This window comes from Pipistrellus kuhlii, unplaced genomic scaffold (assembly GCF_014108245.1).
Source record: "Pipistrellus kuhlii isolate mPipKuh1 unplaced genomic scaffold, mPipKuh1.p scaffold_m20_p_75, whole genome shotgun sequence".
Taxonomy (NCBI): Eukaryota; Metazoa; Chordata; class Mammalia; order Chiroptera; family Vespertilionidae; genus Pipistrellus; species Pipistrellus kuhlii.
This window is the reverse complement of record NW_023425579.1, coordinates 56,619-76,129: the sequence shown is the minus strand read 5'-3', so window position 1 is coordinate 76,129 and position 19,511 is coordinate 56,619. Positions and strand designations below refer to the sequence as shown.

General features: G+C 68.2%; 2 protein-coding genes across 3 annotated transcripts; one reads left to right on the top strand and one right to left on the bottom strand.

Annotated features, from left to right (window-relative positions):
• Positions 1 to 959: 959 nt before the first annotated feature.
• Positions 960 to 9,990, top strand: ARL8A (ADP ribosylation factor like GTPase 8A). Its single transcript, XM_036423036.2, has 7 exons — positions 960 to 1,214; positions 5,337 to 5,417; positions 6,174 to 6,247; positions 7,421 to 7,514; positions 7,626 to 7,693; positions 7,912 to 7,982; positions 8,960 to 9,990. Exons 1-7 carry the CDS (start codon positions 1,092 to 1,094, stop codon positions 9,007 to 9,009), a joined length of 561 nt encoding a protein of 186 aa, XP_036278929.1. The 5' UTR covers positions 960 to 1,091; the 3' UTR covers positions 9,010 to 9,990.
• A 3,852-nt stretch (positions 9,991 to 13,842) lies between these two features.
• GPR37L1 (G protein-coupled receptor 37 like 1) lies at positions 13,843 to 18,319 on the bottom strand. Of its 2 annotated transcripts, XM_045576149.1 has the most exons (3): positions 18,090 to 18,319; positions 17,567 to 18,059; positions 13,843 to 15,093 (listed from the first exon to the last, which is right to left on the bottom strand). In XM_045576149.1, exons 1-3 carry the CDS (start codon positions 18,302 to 18,304, stop codon positions 14,311 to 14,313), a joined length of 1,491 nt encoding a protein of 496 aa, XP_045432105.1. In that variant the 5' UTR covers positions 18,305 to 18,319; the 3' UTR covers positions 13,843 to 14,310. The 2 variants fall into 2 exon arrangements, with proteins under 2 accessions (XP_045432105.1, XP_036278973.2); XM_036423080.2 differs by having other exon boundaries at positions 17,567 to 18,319.
• Positions 18,320 to 19,511: the final 1,192 nt, after the last annotated feature.

Here is a 19,511-nt window from a genome sequence, read left to right as displayed (position 1 = left end):
GGGGCTCGGCCTCCACGTGCACCGGGACATTTGTGCTTTGCCACCCGCCCGGCTGGCCGGTGTGGCTCAGGGGTTGAGCGCTGACCTAGGACCCAGGAGGTCAGGGCTGGATTCCTGGTCCGAGCACACGCCCGGGTTGTGGGCTCCGTCCCCAGGGTGGGGCGTTCGCCGCAGGAGGCAGCCGATTCATGGTTCTCTCTCATCATGGGCGTTTCTCTCTCTCTCTCTCTCTCTCCCCCCTTCTCCCTTCCTCTCGGAAATCAATAAAAATAAATATATATTTTTAAGAAAATATTGTACAAACATATTCATAAAAATAAAGAATTAGCCGAAACCGGTGTGGCTCAGTGGACAGAACGTCTGCCTGCGGACCGAAGGGTCCCAGGTTCTGCTCCGGTCAAGGGCATGGACCTTGGTTGCGGGCACATCCCCAGCGGGGGCCGTGCAGGAGGCAGCTGATCCATGATTCTCTCTCATCGATGTTTCTAACTAACTATCCTTCTCTCTTCCTCTCTGTAAAAAAAAAAAAAAAAAAAAAAAATCAATAAAAAACATTTTTTAAATAAAGAATTAATCCCAAACCACTCCAGCCCTGTATGGCCTTGGGGGGGGCGGGTCCTGGGAAGGGGTGAGCCGCCCTCTCCACCCGGACACGCCTTCCCGTTTTCCGGGGAGCGCACCCCCCCTAGCTCCCCCACCCTTACCCCCTCCCCACCACCCTCTGGGGAGGAATGGGGTGCCAGCCCGGCCAGGGGGGACAAATGAAACCAAATCCTCGCGCCCCGCCCCGGCCCCGCCCCGCCCCGCCCCGTTCCGGGGAGCCAGGCGCGCGCGCTCGGGCGCGAGCAGGACGCGGCCCCGGCTCTCCGGCTCCGGCTCCGGGCGCGCGGGGGGCGGCGGCGGCGGCGGCGACGGCGGAGGAGGAGGAGGCGGCGGCGGAGGGGGGGGGAGGAGGAGGCGCCGAGGCCACACCCAGCGGCGAGGCGAGCCGATCGGGCCGGAGTCGCCCCGCGCCCAGCCCCGCGCGCCCAGCCCCGCGGAGAGCCCGCGGCCCCGGAGGAGAGCCCGGCGCCCCGCGCCCCGCGGCCACCATGCTGGCTTTGTTCAGCAAGCTGCTGGACTGGTTCCGGGCGCTCTTCTGGAAGGAGGAGATGGAGCTCACGCTGGTCGGGCTGCAGTACTCGGGCAAGACCACCTTCGTCAACGTGATCGCGGTGCGCGGGGGCCCCCGGGGCGCGGGGCGGGGGGCGCGGGGCGGGGGCGCGGGGTTCGCGGGGGCCGGCCCCGACCTGTCTGTCTCCACCCGCAGCGCCTCGGGCAGCCGGGTCCCCGCCTAACGGGCCGGGCCGGGCGCCCGGGGCCTACACAGCCCATGGGGACCTGGCGGGAGCGCGCGCCCCGCTCTCCCTCCTCCCTCCTTCCCTCCCTCCCTTCTTCCCTCCCTTCTTCCCTCTCGGCTCGGCGGGGGCGGGGGACCGGGCACAGGCCAGAGGGGGGATCCCCTGCCCGCCGCGCCCGGCCCCTTCGCCCCCGCGCCAGGGGGCATGACGGGGCGAAAGCGCCAGGCCCGAGCGCGCCCAGCCCGCGGAGGGCGGAGGGTGGCTGACCCCGAGGCCCCGGCGCCTGGGGAGGGGGCCGGGGCCCCGCCACCAGCCCCACCCCGAGGCGCTAACCCCTTCTCGCCGGGAAAGGAAGGGGATCCGGGACATGGAGGGCCAGGGGGGTGTCTCCAGGGTCGTGGAGGCCGCTGAGGCCCCCAGGCCCGAGCCAGACGCCTCCTCCTCCAGGGCCCCTCCCGGGCTGGGCCTGGCGGCCTCTGGGGGTCCGGGCGGGTGGCATCGCACCCGAAAGGGAGTTCGGAGGCTCCGCCTGGCTCAGAAGTCGCAGGAGGAGGGGCCGGGGGCCGGAGATGACCTGGAGGGTCAGTGCCCGCCCAGGGGACCGGGAGGCGGAGGCCCCGAGGGCGCCCGGAGTCCAGCCCAGGCGGGTGCCGGGCGGGCGGGGGAGTTAAGGCTCCGTCTTGGAGAAAAAGGGGAAGGTGAGCTGGGGTGGGAACCAGGCTGCAGTCATGGCCGATGGGGCTGGGCCGCCCCAGGCACCAGGGACCAGGGACCAGGGACCGGTCCCAGCTCCCAATCCGGGGATTCTGGGAATGGAGGGTTGGCCAGAGACCAGGCCGGCAATGCCGAGAGAAGCGTGGCCGGCCAGCTGGGTGCCCCCTGCCGGGCAGGTGCCCCCGGAAGAGGCAATGCATCCATCGCCTGAGGCTGGAGGGGCCCCGGGGACGGCGGGAGGGAACGGGGACCCTGTGGTCCCACTTCCGTCTGGGCACCCGCCTCCCTTCTCCAGCTCGGCTCTGCCCGTGACCTCTGGCCCCGCCTGTGTCTGGGTGGGGTCGCCCGGCCCACGTGGGGGTTCAGCCCTCGGAGGTGCGGGCCCTCCTGTCCATCCAGGCCGTGTCAGACACCCGGGGGAGACGGGGCATGGACGGGGGGGGGGGGGAGGGAGATCTGGGGGTCCCTGGAGCAGGACTCGGGGCCTGACCCCGACACAGGCCAGCGTGGTGTGGCCTCCGGGCATCTGGACCCCGGCGATGTCTGGGGGAGCAGGGGGTGCGGCCAAGAGAAGACCCAAGCTGCTGCCGCCCTCATGGCCGAGCCAGGTGCCCCCCGTGGTCTCCGGGGTGGTCTCGAAGCTGTGTTCCCAGACAGGGTTCCGGGGAACACCAGGGGTTCCGTTTCCTCATCTGGGGGTTCCTCTAGGCTGGCCAGCGTCCCCTCAAAGGGGCTTCCCAGCCCGGCCGTGTGGCTCCGTGGGTCGCGCGTCGGCCTGTGGACTGCAGGGTCCCGGTTCCATTCCTAGACAAGGATGCGTCCCTTGGTTGCAGGCTGCCTCCCTGGCCCCTGTTGGGGGCTCACACAGGAAGCCATCCATGGATGTGTCTCTCGTTCATCGACGTTTCTCTCTCTCTCTCTCTGTCTCTCCATCCCTCCCACTCGCTCTAAAAACCGATGCAAAAGTAACCTTGGGTGAGGACTGACCCACAAACAGAATGAATGCATACATAAAGGGGCCCCCCGGGAAAAGGGGGGTTCCGGGGTCAGGGGTCACTCCAGGTCCTCAGGCCCGTGGGCCCGGCAGGCTCCCTGCCCGCCCTGTGCATACCCCCTGGAGAGCGAAGTCAGACCCGAGCCCCCCACCGGCTTCCTCCCTCTCCGTCCCCCGTGTGTGTGCGTGTGTGTGTGAGTGTGTGTGCGCGTGTGTGCGTGTGCGTGTGTGCGTGTGTGTGTGCTCCCTGCCCACCCTGTGCGTACCCCCTGGAGAGCGAAGTCAGACCCGAGCCCCCCACCGGCTTCCTCCCTCTCCGTCCCCCGTGTGTGTGTGCGTGTGCGTGCCTGTGTGTGTGAGCGTGTGCGCGTGCGTGGGTGCATGTTTGTGCGTGTGAGCGTGTGCATGAGTGTGCGTGCATGCACGTGCGTGTGTGTGAACCTAAAACTCGTGGGAAAATGGGGTGCTGGAGCGCAGGGGTGTCTGCCTGATGGGGAGGGAGAGGGCCGCCCTCCAGGACTTCGAGGTGGGGTGCCCGGGGGAAGGCGGAGGAGCGGGGGGAGTCCCGGGAAGATGGGTGTCAGGCTCACAGAGAACTTGGGGAGCCTGGGGGCCCACCCCAAGGGGCTTCAAGGTGCAGGCAAGTGTTGGGCTAGCTGACTGGAGGGTCCCCGTGGTCCCCCGACCCCGATGGGGACCTGAAATCTCGGGTAGCACCGAACCCTTTACCAGCTTTCATTCTTTCTTCTTTCTTTCTTTCCGTCTTTCTTTCTATCTTTTTTTAAAATGTATTTTATTGATTTTTTACAGAGAGGGAGGGAGAGGGATAGAGAGAGAGGAACATCCATGAGAGAGGAACATCCATCAGCTGCCTCCTGCACACCCCCCACTGGGGATGTGCCCGCAACCAAGGTCCATGCCCTTGACCGGCATCGAACCCGGGACCCTTCCGTCCGCAGGGCGACAAGCTATCTGCTGAGCCACACCGGTTAGTTAGGGCTCTTTTATTTATTTTTATTTTTTCAATCCTCACCTGAGGATACTTTTTTCGTTGATTTTTCAGGGAGAGTGGAAGGGAGAGGGAAAAACAGAGAGAAACATCGATGGGAGAGAAACACACCCATGGGTTGCTTCCTGCACGCGCCCCGACCAGGGCCACGCCAGGGCGGAGCCTGCCACCGAGGTACGTGCCCTTGACCCGGATCGAACCCCTGGAGGGGGGACCCTTCGGTCCGCGGCAGGCCTGCGCTCTGCCCACTGGGCCGCCCGGCCAGGGCTCCTGACCGGGCTCCCTCCTGAGCACACGCACACGCACGCCTGGGATAAAGCTTGTGAACCGGGCTCGGTGAGAGACGCGCCGCCATGACTGATGCCCACACAGAGCCATTGTAACCACGCACCGAAAAGCTACAAACTGTCTTATTGTCGGCGCCGGACAAAGGGCCGATTCACGGCGGGGCGGCGTGGGGGGTGGCGCGAGACGCCGTCCCTAACACTTAGGGGTGGTGTGGTTCCGGAACTTGCCCCCTGAGTGGTGTCGGGCCACGGGTGGTCCCCGGTGAGGAGCTGGGGAGCCGAGAGACAGGACCCGGGACAGGAGGTCCGCCTGGGGCTCCCCATTGGCGGGGTCACGGCGGCACTGGCGTCTGTGGGCTCCTGGTTCCCTGTGCCAGGCGGGCTTTTTAATTTCATGGGAGCCTGTGGGTCCTCTAGCTTCTTACCATTGTTTTGTGTGTGTGTGTGTGTTTTTAAAAAAATACATTTTATTGATTTTTTACAGAGAGGAAGGGAGAGGGAGGGATAGTTAGAAACATTGAGGAGAGAGAAACATCCATCAGCTGCCTCCTGCACACACCCCACTGGGGATGTGCCTGCAACCAAGGTCCATGCCCTGGACCGGAATCAAACCCGGGACCCTTCAGTCTGCAGACCGACACTCTGTCCACTGAGCCACACCGGTTAGGGCTCCTTACCATTAAATATATATTTCTTTATTAATTTCAGAGAGAGAGAGAGAGAGAGAGAGAGAGAGAGAGAGAGAGAGAGAGAGAGAGAGAGAGATCCATGATGAGAGAATCATGGACCGGTTGCTTCCTGCACGCCCCACCCTGGGGATGGAGCCGGCCACCCCCTGGCGCCTGTGCCCTGACGGGGACTCGAACCGTGACCTCTGCCACCTGCAGGGGACGCTGGGAGGCCTCTCACCTCTCGCCGTCCCTCCCGCAGCCGGGGAGACCCCTGGGGGTCCGGCCACTGCTCCCCCTTTTCCAACCCGACCTCTCCCCCAGTCAGGACAGTTCAACGAGGACATGATCCCCACCGTGGGCTTCAACATGCGCAAGATCACCAAGGGCAACGTGACCATCAAGGTGGGCCGGGGGCGGGGGACCCGGGCGGGGGGGAGCCCCGGGGCAGGGGGGGCCTGGGCGGGGGACACGGGCGGGGGGGTTAGCCCGGGCAGGGGGGGCCGGGCAGGGGGGGCCCTGGGGCAGGGGGAGCCCCAGGGCAGGAGGGGGCCTGGGTGGGGACACGGGCGGGAGAGGGGGGTTAGCCCGGGCAGGGGGGGGCCGGGTAGGGGGGGCGTGAGGGGGTGGGCTGGGGGGTTAGCCCGGGGCAGGGGGGGCCCTGGGCGGGGTGGCGGGCAGGGGGGACGTGGGAGGGTGGGCTGGGGGGTTAGCCCGGGGCAGGGGGGGCCTGGTAGGGGGGGCGTGAGGGGGTGGGCTGGGGGGTTAGCCCGGGGCAGGGGGGGCCGGGTAGGGGGGGCGTGAGGAGGTGGGCTGGGGGGTTAGCCCGGGGCAGGGGGGAGCCCTGGGCGGGGGGTGGCGGGCAGGGGGGACGTGGGAGGGTGGGCTGGGGGGTTAGCCCGGGGCAGGGGGGGCCGGGTAGGGGGGACGTGGGAGGGTGGGCTGGGGGGTTAGCCTGGGGCAGGGGGAGCCCTGGGCGGGGGGTGGCGGGCAGGGGGGGCGTGAGGGGGTGGGCGGGGGGTGGCGGGCAGGGGGGGCGTGAGGGGGTGGGCTGGGGGGTTAGCCCGGGGCAGGGGGAGCCCCGGCAGGGGGAGGGGAGGAAGGGGGGCCGGAGGGTCTGGCTGCCCGCTGGCTGCTGAGGCCGCCCCTCTTCTCGCCCAGCTCTGGGACATCGGGGGGCAGCCCCGCTTCCGGAGCATGTGGGAGCGCTACTGCCGCGGAGTGAGCGCCATCGTGTGAGTGCCCGCGCGGCCACAACCCCGGCTCCCGTCCCCACTGCACCCCCGGGGCCCAGGCTCAGGGCTGACCCCGGGGCCCAGGCTCAGGGCTGACCCCGGGGCCCAGGCTCAGGGGCCCAGGCTCAGGGCTGACCCCCAGGACCCAGGCTCAGGGCTGACCCCGGGGCCCAGGCTCAGGGGCCCAGGCTCAGGGCTGACCCCGGGGCCCAGGCTCAGGGCTGACCCCCGGGGCCCAGGCTCAGGGCTGACCCCGGGGCCCAGGCTCAGGGCTGACCCCGGGGCCCAGGCTCAGGGGCCCAGGCTCAGGGCTGACCCCCGGGGCCCAGGCTCAGGGCTGACCCCCGGGGCCCAGGCTCAGGGCTGACCCCGGGGCCCAGGCTCAGGGGCCCAGGCTCAGGGCTGACCCCCGGGGCCCAGGCTCAGGGCTGACCCCGGGGCCCAGGCTCAGGGCTGACCCCCGGGGCCCAGGCTCAGGGCTGACCCCCGGGGCCCAGGCCCAGGGCTGACCCCGGGGCCCCGGCCTAGGGGCCCAGGCTCAGGGCTGACCCCCAGGACCCAGGCTCAGGGCTGACCCCCAGGGCCCAGGCTCAGGGCTGACCCCCGAGGCCCAGGCTCAGGGGCTGACCCCGGGGCCCAGGCTCAGGGGCCCAGGCTCAGGGCTGACCCCCGGGGCCCAGGCTCAGGGGCCCAGGCTCAGGGCTGACCCCCGGGGCCCAGGCTCAGGGCTGACCCCGGGGCCCAGGCTCAGGGGCCCAGGCTCAGGGCTGACCCCCAGGACCCAGGCTCAGGGCTGACCCCCGGGGCCCAGGCTCAGGGGCCCAGGCTCAGGGCTGACCCCTGGGGCCCAGGCTCAGGGCTGACCCCCAGAGCCCAGGCTCAGGGCTGACCCCCGAGGCCCAGGCTCAGGGCTGACCCCCGGGGCCCAGGCTCAGAGCTGACCCCTGGGGACCCAGGCTCAGGGATGACCCCCGGGGCCCAGGCTCAGAGCTGACCCCCGGGGCCCAGGCTTGGGGGCCCAGGCTCAGGGCTGACCCCCGAGGCCCAGGCTCAGAGGCCTGGAGTGCCTGCAGGCCTCATGCCCATCAGCCCAGGAGACATTCCTGGGCCCCCACCCGCCCCCGCCCCGCCCCGCCCTCTCTGGGAAGTCACGGCCGGCCGCCCGTCCCCCAGGTACATGGTGGACGCCGCGGACCAGGAAAAGATCGAGGCCTCCAAGAACGAGCTGCACAACCTGCTGGACAAGCCCCAGCTGCAGGGGATCCCGGTCAGCGGCCCCGCGGGCCCCAGGGCGGCTGGACATGGGGGAGGCGGGGGGGTGGGGGGAGCAGGCCGAGGGCAGCAGCCTGGACCCGGGCCTGTCCTCCCTCCCCTGTAGGTCTTAGTCCTGGGGAACAAGCGGGACCTCCCGGGAGCGCTGGATGAGAAGGAGCTGATTGAGAAAATGTGAGTCCGGGGACCTCTCTCCCCAAACCCCGGGCACCTGAGAGCCAGCGGGCGAGCTGCTGTTCTCAGGGATGGCCACACGGGGGCAGCAGAGCCCACCGCCTGGGAGCCGCCCAGGCCCAGAGCAGAACCCCAACCCAGCTGCCCCCCCAAACCCACCCCTGCCTAAGGCCCATTCATCTCTGGTTCTCCTCCCCCTTCTCCCCCCCCCACCCCAGGAATCTGTCTGCCATCCAGGACCGAGAGATCTGCTGTTACTCCATTTCCTGCAAAGAAAAGGACAATATCGGTGAGTGGGTTTTGGGGGGGACCGGAGGGGGGCAGGGAGGACGGGAGGGACCCCCCCCAAACCCTCACTCCCACCCTTTCCCGGAAGCCCAGAGCGCGATGGCTCTCCTAGGGGTGGGGGTCAGGCGGTCGGAGGCCACATTCTTTTTTTCCTTTTTAAAAAAATATATTTTATTGATTTTTATTTTTTATTTTTTTTTTTGCCGAGAGGAAGGGAGAGGGAGAGAGAGTTAGAAACATCGATGAGAGAGAAGCATCCATCAGCTGCCTCCTGCACGCCCCCCACTGGGGATGTGCCCTCCACCAAGGTACAGGCCCTTGACTTCAATCGAACCCGGGACCCTTCCGTCCGCAGGCCGACGCTCTATCCACTGAGCCACACTGGCTTCAGCATCCTTCTTTCTTTCTTTTTCTTCTTTTTTAATATATTTTTTATTGATTTTTACAGAGGAAGAGAGAGGGATAGAGAGTTAGAAACATCAAAGAGAGAGAAACATCCATCAGCTGCCTCCTGCACGCCCCCCACTGGGGATGTGCCCGCCACCAAGGTCCATGCCCTTGACCGGAATCGAACCCGGGACCCTTCCGTCCGCAGGCCGACGCTCTATCCACTGAGCCAAACCGGTTTTGGTTTATCGTGGTTTTTTTTTAAATAGCGAGAGGGAGAGAGAGAAACATCTATGAGAGAGTGACATCATCAGTGAGCTGCCTCCTGCAGGCCCCTGGCTTCTGGGCACCTCACCCGCCCTGTCCGCCATCCGGAGCCTGGTCTCCCCCTGTCACACCCCAGCCCCCCTCCTGCTCGGCTCTGAGCCCCCGCCCCCCTGTCCGGGCGGGGGCTGTTCGGAGCTGATGGCTCTGGGCTTTGATGCCCTGAGGGTGGACCCTGTCTGCAGTCTGGGGGGCCCTGGGCCCGGTCACTGCCCCAGGGGGACGCCCCGTCACCCCCTCTCCTCTCCTCCTCCCCCAACCCCCCAGACATCACCCTACAGTGGCTTATCCAGCACTCGAAGTCACGAAGGAGCTGAGACGGCGGCCCCCCCACCCTCGGACCAGGGACCCACCACCCAGACCTGAAGCCGAGCTCCCCGCGCCCCCCCAAAGCCCTCCCCCCCCCCGCATCGCCAGTGTGGGGAGGGGCCCTCGGGGACCCCAGAGTCCTGTTCTGCTGAGGTTTGAACTCCTGTTTTTATTGTAAAATAAATCGCTCCCCCTGGTCCCCTAACCTCCCCCTTACCCATCCGCCCCCTCCCCCCGGCCCTCCCCCACCTGCTTCCCCCTCTCAGCAGCCCCGGCCCCAGCCCCCCAACCCCGACCCCGTCCCCCGACCCTGTCCCTGCCTCCTTCAACACTTCGGTTATCGTCCTGTGTGTACAGTATATATATGTATATATATTTTAATTTTTTAATTTAAGCAAAGACTAAAATCAACCATCTGATGCTGGGGGGGAGGGGCAGGCAGGGGCGGGGAGGGGCGGGCAGCCTGGCGGGGGGGGGGGGTCGCGGGCACGGGGGGCAGGTTCCAGCCTGGACACTGGCGGCCGCCCCATGCCCGGTGCCCGCGCCCGCATGTCCCACAGCCATGGAGCCCCCCCCGAGGCCCCCTGGTGCCCCCCTGCCTCCAGGGGGCGCCCCGGCACAGCCAGCTGCCCCAGACCACCAGGCCCCGGGCGGGGGCCCAGCACCCGTGTCCTGTGCCCTCCCAGGCCGCCCCCTCCCTCGGGCACCCCGCGTTCTGTCCTCCGTTTCTTGTTTGTTTGTTTTTATTTTTTTACAGCGGTACCAGGAGGGCGCTCAGCATGGGGGCGGCTCCGGGTTCTGTGTGTGTGTGTGTTTATTTAATTTAATGAATTGTAAAGTGAGGGCCCTTTTTTTTATATATATATATGTTCCAGCTCCTATTTTAACCTCCGTTTGGGACGCAGTCCTTGTAACTGTACTTTTTTTTTTTTTTTTTTTTTTTGCCTCCTAACAAGAAACATGAATAAATTAGCCATTTTGTGCTGGGGGGTGAGGTGTCCGCTGTTTTTCCCTCGCCCCGCCCTCGCCCGCCGCCTGGACCTGGGGGTCTGTCTGAGGGGCCCCCGGGGGCCTGGGCATCATGGGGGGGTCCTCACAGCCCGGCTGGGGCCTCCCCTGCAGCCTGAGTGGGTCCCCCCCCCCCCTCTCCCCGCGGCCCAGCTGCAGCCTCTGAGCGTCCCCAGGGCAGAGCTGGGCGGCCTCCTCCCTCGCCCCCTCCAGCCTCTGTCCCCCCTCCTCCCCGCGGGCCCCTCCTGGTCGCCCAGCTCACCGGGATCCTGAGCCATCTTGACCCAGTTTCTCAGTGGCCCCGCCTCCCCCAGCCTCCTCCTCCTCCTCCCTCCTCACCTGCCCCACAGGCAGGCCGGGCTCCTGGGGCCGAGGCCTGACCCTGAGCGGCCCAGCTGCCCCCCAGGTGCTGCCCGTGAGCTCAGGCCCCGGCCGCCCCCCCGGTCCCCGGAGCCGCCCAGACGTGGTGGCCTGGGCCCGTGGCCGGCAAACGGCGGCTCTCGGGCCCCTGGAGGGCGGCTCTCCCACGAACACCAGGGCCCGGGGCGTCTGTGTGTGTGGAAGAGGCGGCGTCAGGGGACGTTCACGTTTCCACGATGTGGCTCTCCAGAGCGCGGCCGTGGTGGTGCTGGGCTGTTTGGCTCTGCGGACGGATGAGTTTGCAGACGGCGAGGACGCGCCCCCGGCCGGGAGCTCGGGCACAGCCGGGCAGCGTGTGGCAAACAGCTTCCTGGCCGTCCTCACAGCACCCGGGCCCGGGCCCGGGGGGGGGGGGGGAGCTGGGGTCCCCTCTCCAGCGACAGGTGCTGGCCTGGCCGGAGCCGGGCGGGCTGTTTGGGGCTGTATCCTCGGGGGGGTGGGCGGGCTTTGGGGGGCCTTGGGGGGTTGGAGCTGGACACGCAGCTGGGCCTGCCCTCGCAGTGCCCGACGGCCCCCGGGGGAACTGGAGGGGGGACAGACCTGCATCCGTGTCGCTGGCCCCCTGTCCGGGGCCCAGGCCCGGGGTTACCCCCCGACCCCCTGCCCCTGCCCCGTGCTCCCCTTGTTCTCCTCCCACCTGTTTGGGGAGGGAGGTGTCCCCCGGACTCCGATGGCAAAGCTGAGCCGAGACCTCCAGCGACGGGTCCCGCTGACCGAAGTGGGGCGATGCCCCCCAAGTGCCCGCCCCCCACCCGCCTGTCCACCCGCCCACCTGCTCTGGGGGATCCACGGGTCCACGCCCTCCCCCCGGCCCCGGTCTGGGGGTGCCCTCCCCCCGGCCCGGTCTGGGGGTGCTCTCCCCCCGGCCCCGGTCTGGGGGTGCCCTCCCCCCGGCCCGGTCTGGGGGTGCTCTCCTCCCGGCCCCGGTCTGGGGGTGCCCTCCCCCCGGCCCCGGTCTGGGGATGCCCTCCTGGCCTCCACCCGGTCTGGGGGTGCCCGGCCCCGGTCTGGGGTGCCCTCCCCCCTGCCCCGGTCTGGGGGTGCCCTCCCCCCGGCCCCGGTCTGGGGGTGCCCTCCTGGCCTCCACCCGGTCTGGGGTGCCCTCCCCCCGGCCCCGGTCTGGGGGTGCCCTCCCCCCGGCCCCGGTCTGGGGGTGCCCTCCCCCCGGCCCCGGTCTGGGGGTGCCCTCCCCCCGGCCCCGGTCTGGGGGTGCCCTCCTGGCCTCCACCCGGTCTGGGGGTGCCCTCCCCCCGGCCCCGGGGAGCGAGGCCAGCGTCCAGCTCACGCCGCCCACCCCGCAGCCCAGCCGGGGGCCCCGGAGCCACAAAGGCCCATTGTCCCCGCCGGCCGGGGGACGGGGACACAGGACGCCGCCCGTTCCCAAGGCCCCGCCGGCCGCTGGCTGCCACGCAGGCCTCGCGCTGGCAGGCGGGGCAGAGGCTGGGCACAGCCTGGGGGACCCCCCTCCGCCCCCCCACTCAGCCCGGAGCTGGCCAGGCCCCAGGGAGAGAGGCCCCCAAACAGGATGCGGAGGGCCCCCCCCCCCTCCATCCTCAGCTCTGCCCAGATCCCCTTCACCTCGGTTCACCCCGAACCCTCCTCCCTCGGGACCGGGGAGGGGTGTGGAGGAAGTGCAGGCCTGCCATCCGCCCCCCCCCCCCCCAAATCTTCCTTCTCCACAGACAAAGCCGGGCCGCCATCGCCGCGGCAACAGGTCCTGGAGGGATGGGTGGGTCACCTAGCAACGGCCTTCCTCCCGGGCGGCAGGGCCAGGGCCGGGCGGCTGCCAGGATGGAGGGAGAACAAGGCCACTCAGATTCCGGCCGGGGAGGGGGAGGGGGAGGGGAGGGGAGGTGTGGGGACAGGGCGGGCCCAGGAGAAGGCGGCCCCGGGGCCCTCGGAGCCCCCAGGCCGACGCTCTGGGGGGCCCGGCGGGCGGACCTGCCGGCGGGTCTGTGGTTCTGACCCCGGGGCCGGGGCCGGCGTGGGCCTGGCAGGGCAGACGGTCCCCGGTGAGGGCCCCGGGCCAACGTTCTGGGCCCACACGGCCCGGACGCCCAGGGGGGGTGCCCAGGGCCGGACCAGCAGGGAGAGCTGGGGGGGCCGTGGGGGAGGGGGCAGGGGGTGGAGGAGGGGGGGAGGGGGTTGGGGGGATGCCCAGGGCCGGACCAGCAGGGAGAGCTGGGGGGGGGGGCAGGGGGTGGAGCTCGGGGGGAGGGGGTGGGGGGGATCCCCAGGGCCGTTTCCAGCAGGGAGAGCTGGGGGGACTGGGGGGAGGGGGTGGGGGACGGGGGGAGGGGGTGGGGGGGATCCCCAGGGCCGGACCAGCAGGGAGAGCTGGGGGGGGTGGGGGGGCAGGGGTGGAGCTCGGGGGGAGGGGGTGGGGGGGATGCCCAGGGCCGGACCAGCAGGGAGAGCTGGGGGGGCGGCGGGGGAGGGGGCAGGGGGGGAGGAGGGGGGGAGGGGGTTGGGGGGATGCCCAGGGCCGGACCAGCAGGGAGAGCTGGGGGGGGGGGCAGGGGGTGGAGCTCGGGGGGAGGGGGTGGGGGGGATCCCCAGGGCCGTTCCAGCAGGGAGAGCTGGGGGGACTGGGGGGAGGGGGTGGGGGACGGGGGGGGGGGGGGGGGGGGATGCCCAGGGCCGGACCAGCAGGGAGAGCTGGGGGGGGGTGGGGGGGGGGCAGGGGGTGGAGGACGGGGCGAGGGGGTGGGGGGGATCCCCAGGGCCGGACCAGCAGGGAGAGCTGGGGGGGCGGCGGGGGGGGGGGGGGCAGGGGGGGAGGAGGGGGGAGGGGCAGGCCAGGGAAGGCAGCTGCAGGCCCTCGTCCTGAGTAACAAGAGGAGCCTCAGAGGCTGCGGCTGGAAGCCCGGGCTCCCGGGGTGGGGGTTCGGGGGGGCAGCTGCTGGCGCCCCTCGAATGGGGCTTTGTGGAGAGGGGAGCGGGGTGGGGTTCAGGGGGTTCTGCTGGCTGGCAGCCCTCGGACTGACTCCGTAGGGTCCCTGGCTGAGCACCCTCCATCCTCCTGCCCCTCTGAAGCCCTCAGCCTGGCCAGCGTGGCTCAGTGGTGAGCGCCGACCTGTGAACCAGGAGGTCAGGGTTCGATTCCCGGCCATCCTGTTTGGGGGCCTCCTCCCCAGTGGGGGGCGTGCAGGAGGCAGCTGATCGATGTTTCTCTCTCATCCATGTTTCTCCCTCTCTCCCTCTCCCTTCCTCTCTGTAAAAAAAAAAAAAAAAATCAATAAAATTATATACTTTTAAAAACACATTTAAAATAAATAAGTAAAATAAAGCCCCGTCAGCCACAGGTGGCCAGGAGTCCCCCCTGGGCACTGCCCGCCCCGGGGGGGTGGGGGGCAGTCGGGGCGCCCCGATCACCCCCAGGAAAGGCGGAAGAAGTGCAGGGGGCACAGGGCTAGTTCTACCTTCTTTATTGTGTTTTAAGAAAGGCCTTCTACGGGGAGCCCCTACCGAGGGGGTGGGCACGGAGGAGGAGGAGGAGGAAGAGGAAGGGAAGAGAAGCTTCCGGAAGAAGACCCGGTGCCGGGAGGAGGGAGGGTCCAGGCTGGGGCGAATCCGGTCCAGAGAAGAGCCACGTCCCTCGGGCTGGTCCCCCAAGAGCCCCCGATTCCGGATGGGGGGCTCGGGGGGCTGGCACCGGCGGAACTGGGGCTCCCGGCGGGCGGGACGGGGCGCCTGGGGCGGTGTCTAAGGCTCTACACGCTTCCCAGCCAGCCCCGGCCTCCGGGACAGGAAGGCCCTGCGTGGGGAGGGGCCCGGGCACGACCGGAACCTTCCACGCCAGGCCCCCCGGCCCCCGTCCGGGCGGTCCCAGCCAGCGCCGTGGGGACGGGCACCGGGGCAGGCTTCCCCCGGGGCCGGCCTCAGCAGGGCGTGCCCAGCGGCAGCAGCCCGGGCGACCCCCGGGGCTTGTGGAAGTAGGCGGAGGGCGCCATCTCGGTCTTGAGCTTGGCGTCGGCGGGGCCGGGGCCGGCCGGGGGCCCCCCGCAGGCCTCGCAGCAGCAGCAGCAGCAGCCCCGGAAGGCCAGGCCCAGCGGCCGCGACACGCACAGCAGCACCACGGGCGTGAGCGCCGCCTGGAAGAAGGCGGAGAACTGCGCCACCAGGCCCAGCAGCCCCAGCGTCGGGCGGCTCAGCTCGGCGGCCAGGTAGGCGCCCACCAGGCCGCACGCGTGCTGGGGCAGCGTGCACAGCGCGAAGACGGCCGTCAGCCCCACCAGCGTGGCGTTGGGCCGGCCCCCGCCCTCCCCGCGCCTGCGCCCGCCGGGAGGGGCGCCCCGCACACGCCAGGTGACCAGCTGGCAGGTGACGGTGAACAGGACGGGCAGGCAGAAGTAGCAGCCGAAGGACCACCAGGTGCGGGCGTGCTGGTAGGTGAGGACGAGCGAGTAGAGGGACTCGGGCAGGCCGGCCGAGGGGCGCATGGCGCAGGCGTCGGCGGGGCCGGCCGCCGGCACCAGCTGCCACAGCAGCAGCTCGGGCACCGCCAGCGTCATGGAGCCCACCCAGATGACGGCCAGCTTGGCCAGGATGGAGCGGCAGTGCTCCGCGGAGGGGCGGGCCGCGGGCCGCGTGCTGGTGGCCACGTGGAAGCGGTCGATGCCGAGGGCGCAGAGGCTGAAGGTCGTGACGCCCAAGGAGGAGACCTGGCGGGGGAGACGGACGGGGGCGGGAGCCACGGTCAGGCCAGGAGGACGCGGGGCAGCGAGACCCGCCCACAATGTGCACGGAGGAGCATTATGGGTGTGTGTTTTTTGTTCATCCCCCCCCCCCAGGATATATATATATATATATATATTTTTTTTTTTTAATTTATATTTTATTGATTTTATTTTTATTTTTTTAAAAATATTTTATTGATTTTGTACAGAGAGGAAGAGAGAGGGATAGAGAGCTAGAAGCATCGACGAGAGAGAGTCATCGATCAGCTGCCCCCTGCACCCCCCCCCCCCACTGGGGACGTGCCTGCAACCAAGGTCCATGCCCTTGACCGGAATCGAACCCAGGACCCTTCAGTCCCCAAGCCGACGCTCTATCCATTGAGCCAAACCGGCCTCGGCTATATTTTATTGATTTTAGAGAGGAAGGGAGAGCGAGAGAGAGAGAGAGAGAGGGAGAAACATCAATGGTGAGAATCATTGATCAGCTGCATCCTGCACACCACCTTCTGGGGATCGAGCCTGCAAGCCAGGCCTGTGCCCTCGGCTGGAATCGAACCCGGGACCCTTCCGTCCGCAGGCTGACGCTCTATCCACTGAGCCACACCGGTGAGGGCCCGAGGCTATTTCTCCATTGGTGTTTTAGAGAGAGTGGAAGAGAGACAGAGAGAAACACATCGATGGGCTGCCTCCTGCACGCGCCCCGACCAGGAGGAGCCCGCAGCCCAGGTCCATGCCCTTGACCGGAATCGAACCCGGGACCCCTCGGTCCGCAGGCCCACGCTCTACCCACTGAGCCACACCGGTTCCGTGGTCTGGGCTCCGCCCCCGTCAGGTGCAAACGCATGGATGGTCTCGGGGGACACGCCTCGCACACGCTCACACACACACACACACACACACACACACACACACAGGCACACGCTCACCCTGGCCCCGTCCGGAGCAGCCGGGCCGGCCACCCTCCCCTGAGCCGGCGGGAAAGCCGCCTGGGAGCCAGGTTAAGCCGCCGGGGCCCCCACCAACAGAGGGCGAGACCACACAGGACCGCACCCGCGTCCCTCCCGCTCGGGGACACAGCCCCCCACTTAGTGTGGCCGCCGGCCGACCCCCCGCAGGGCGGCCGAGGGCTGGGCAGGCCACCGGCTCTCCCCTCCCTCCCCCCACCCACCCCTCACCGGTGTGGCTCAGTGGATAGAGCGTCGGCCTGCAGACGCAAGGGTCCCGGGTTCGATTCCGGCCAAGGGCACATGCCAAGGTTTTGGGCTCGATCCCCATTAGTTGATGTGCAGGAGGCAGCCAATCAGTGATTCTCTCTTATCTCTCCCTTCCTCTCTGAAATCAATAAAGATATATTAGCCATCACAGGTGTGGCTCGGTGGATTGAGCAGTCGGCCTGCGGAGGGAAAGGTCCCGGGTTCGATTCCGGTCAAGGGCATGGACCTTGGTTGCGGGCACATCCCCAGTGGGGGGCGTGCAGGAGGCAGCTGGTCCATGTTTCTCTCCGGCCGATCTTTCTAGCTCTCTGTCCCTTTCTCCCATCCTCTCTGTAAAAAATAAATAAAATATATTATTTTTAAAAATCAATAAAATATATTTAAAAATGTGTTTAAAAAAATAAAAATAAAATAAAATAGAGTCATTCCTGAGACAATCCCCACCACCACCCCCCACCCTTGAACTTGGTTGTGGACTTCACCTATCACCCTTCCCACGAGGAGGGCTGGAGGGGAAGAGGTGGCTTGGAGAAGGCCGGGGGCCAAAGGGTGGGTCAGGGTGGGTCTCCGCATATCAGCGCCCCTCCCCAGGCCACTTCCCTATCGAATTCCTCCCACTCTGAGCCCTTTATCTTAAGCACCACTTAGTCCTCCGAGAATTCTTTCAGGCCTGGCTGGTGTTGGTCCCTGGTTAGAGCCTGGGGGGGGGGGGGAGCCTGCACCTAAAGGTCATGGGTTTGATTCCCAGGAAGGACCCCGCGTCCCTGGGTCACCGGTTCAGAGGGGCCCTGGTCAGGGCTCCTGGGGGGAGGCAACACACCAATCCATGTGTCCCTCTCCCATCCACGTTTCTCTCTCTCTCTCCCCATCCCTTCCACTGTCTCTGAACGGCAATGGGTGCCGAAACCGGTGTCGCTCAGTGGATAGAGCGTCGGCCTGCGGACGGAAGGGTCCCGGGTTCGATTCCGGTCAAGGGCATGGACCTTGGTTGCGGGCACGTCCCCAGTGGGGGGGGGTGTGCAGGGGGCAGCTGATCGATGACTCTCTCTCGTCGATGCTTCTAGCTCCCTATCCCTCCCTCTCTCTTCCTCTCTGTAAAAAAATCAATAAAATATATATTTTTTAAAAATAAAATAAAAAACAAAGGACTGTGCTCAGGCCCCGGGTCACGGGGTCGTGAGGTCGTGAGGTCGGGCCCCACCCCTCCCGCGCCCGGCGGGCCCCCCCCCCACGCACACACTCACCTCCAGGAAGGGCACCGCCCGGCAGGACGCGTCCCCCAGCAGCCGCCGCTGGGCCAGCGCCTGGAAGACCACCACGGGCAGGCAGAGCACCAGCACCAGGAAGTCCCAGAGGGCCAGGCTGGCCAGGATGGCGTACCAGGCGCTCTGCAGCTGGTAGCTGTGGCCCACCACGCACAGCACCGCCAGGCTGGCCACCACGCCCACCGCGAACAGCGCCAGGGCCAGCAGCAGCACGGCGTAGGCCCCGTACGACCGCTCCGTCACCGGGTACAGCGGGTTCTGCATCTGCAGCCGCTGCCCGGGCGCCCCGGTCGGAGGGCGCCCCGCGGGAGGGCCCCCCGTGGCCCCGGGGCGGGGGCCGGGGGCCGCCCGGGGCGCGGTGGGCTGGGGGCCGGCGGGCGGGCGGAGCGGCCGGGGGACCTCGGCCCAGGCCTCCGGCACGTACGTCTGCACCCCCCGGGCCTCCTCGTCCTCCGTGCCCCTCCGGGGCCGGCTCCTGGGGGCCGGGGCCCCGGCCGGGAGCCCCCCGGGGGGCAGACGGGGGTCCCCGGGGCCGCCGCTCGGCCCCGGGGCCGCCGAGGCCACCGCGAGGGAGACGGCCAGCGGCCACAGCCACCGCATGGCCGACGGCGAGAGGCAGCTGTGCCGGGGAGAGCCGGTGCGGGCGGGGGCCCCGGTGCCCGAGGACGGGAGAGAGGCGGCTGGCCGCTCGGTCCGCCCCCGGGAGGCTTCTGGCATCGCCGCCCTCTCTCCCCAGTGGCTCCGGCCGCTCCCCCGCCCTCCCCGCCCCTCTGGCCGGCCGCGGGCTGGGCTGGGCCCTCTGCTGGACACAGAGCTCCCTTCTCTGCCCCGCAGGACACGCCTCCTCGGCGTGGCCGCCCCGCAGCCCCCGGGGGCCGCCCGCTCCGGCCACGGAGCCAGAAGGGACCTGGGTCCCACGGGGAGCGGGGGCGGGACCGGGGCTGGGACCCCGTCCGTCCGCAGACCGGGCTGAGGCAGCCCCCGTGCCTGCCGCCCTCATTCCCCAGCACACAGTCCGCCCCTGGGCGCTCAGCTGGCGTCCCGGCTCCCCTCACAGCAGCCCGGGGGGCTGGGGGGGAGGGACAGCAGGGCCAGGGTTCGGGTCACAGACCCCGAGGCTGCAGAGCAAGGCGGGGGCCTGGCCCACGTCCGGAGCCCCTTCCCTCGCCGCCGTGATCCAGGGGCACGCCTGTCGGCCCCCGGCCGCACCGACGCCCTGGGAAGCAGCGGCCGTCAAACACCTCGCCCGGCCGGCCAGTGTGGCTCAGTGGGTAGAGCAGCGGCCTGCGGACTGAAGAAGAGTCCCAGGCTCGATTCCGGTCCAGGGCACACGCCCAGGTTGCAGGCTCGATTCCCCCCCCCCGCAGCAGGGGGCGCACAAGAGGCAGCCGATGCATGATTCTCGTCGCAGATGTTTCTATTTCTCTGTTTCCCTTCCTCTCTGAAGTCAGTTTTTAAAAAATGATGAGAGAGGTTTCCATCTCTCTCTTCCTTCTCCCTTCCTCTCTAAAATCAATTTAAAAAAATTTTTTTTAAAGTGGAAACAGCCGAAACCAATTTGGCTCAGTGGACGGAGCGTCGGCCTGCGGACGGAAGGGTCCCGGGTTCGATGCCGGCCAAGGGCATGGGCCTTGGTTGCGGGCACGTCCCCGGTGGGGGGCGTGCAGGAGGCAGCTGACAGATGTTTCTCTCTCATCGATGTTTCTCTCTCTCCATCTCCCTTCCTCTCTGAAATAAAATAAATAAATAAATAAATGAATAAAAAATAAATTTTTTAAAGTGGAATCCGGTCCAGACAGGAATAGAGCTGCAGCCGGGCATGTGCCACGAGGGGTGGACCTGGGCCCAGGCCGAGCCCCTCTGCTCCTCCTTTGCTCTCATCACTGAGCCCCAGTCACCCCTCGTTGCCCGGGGGAGGGGGGGG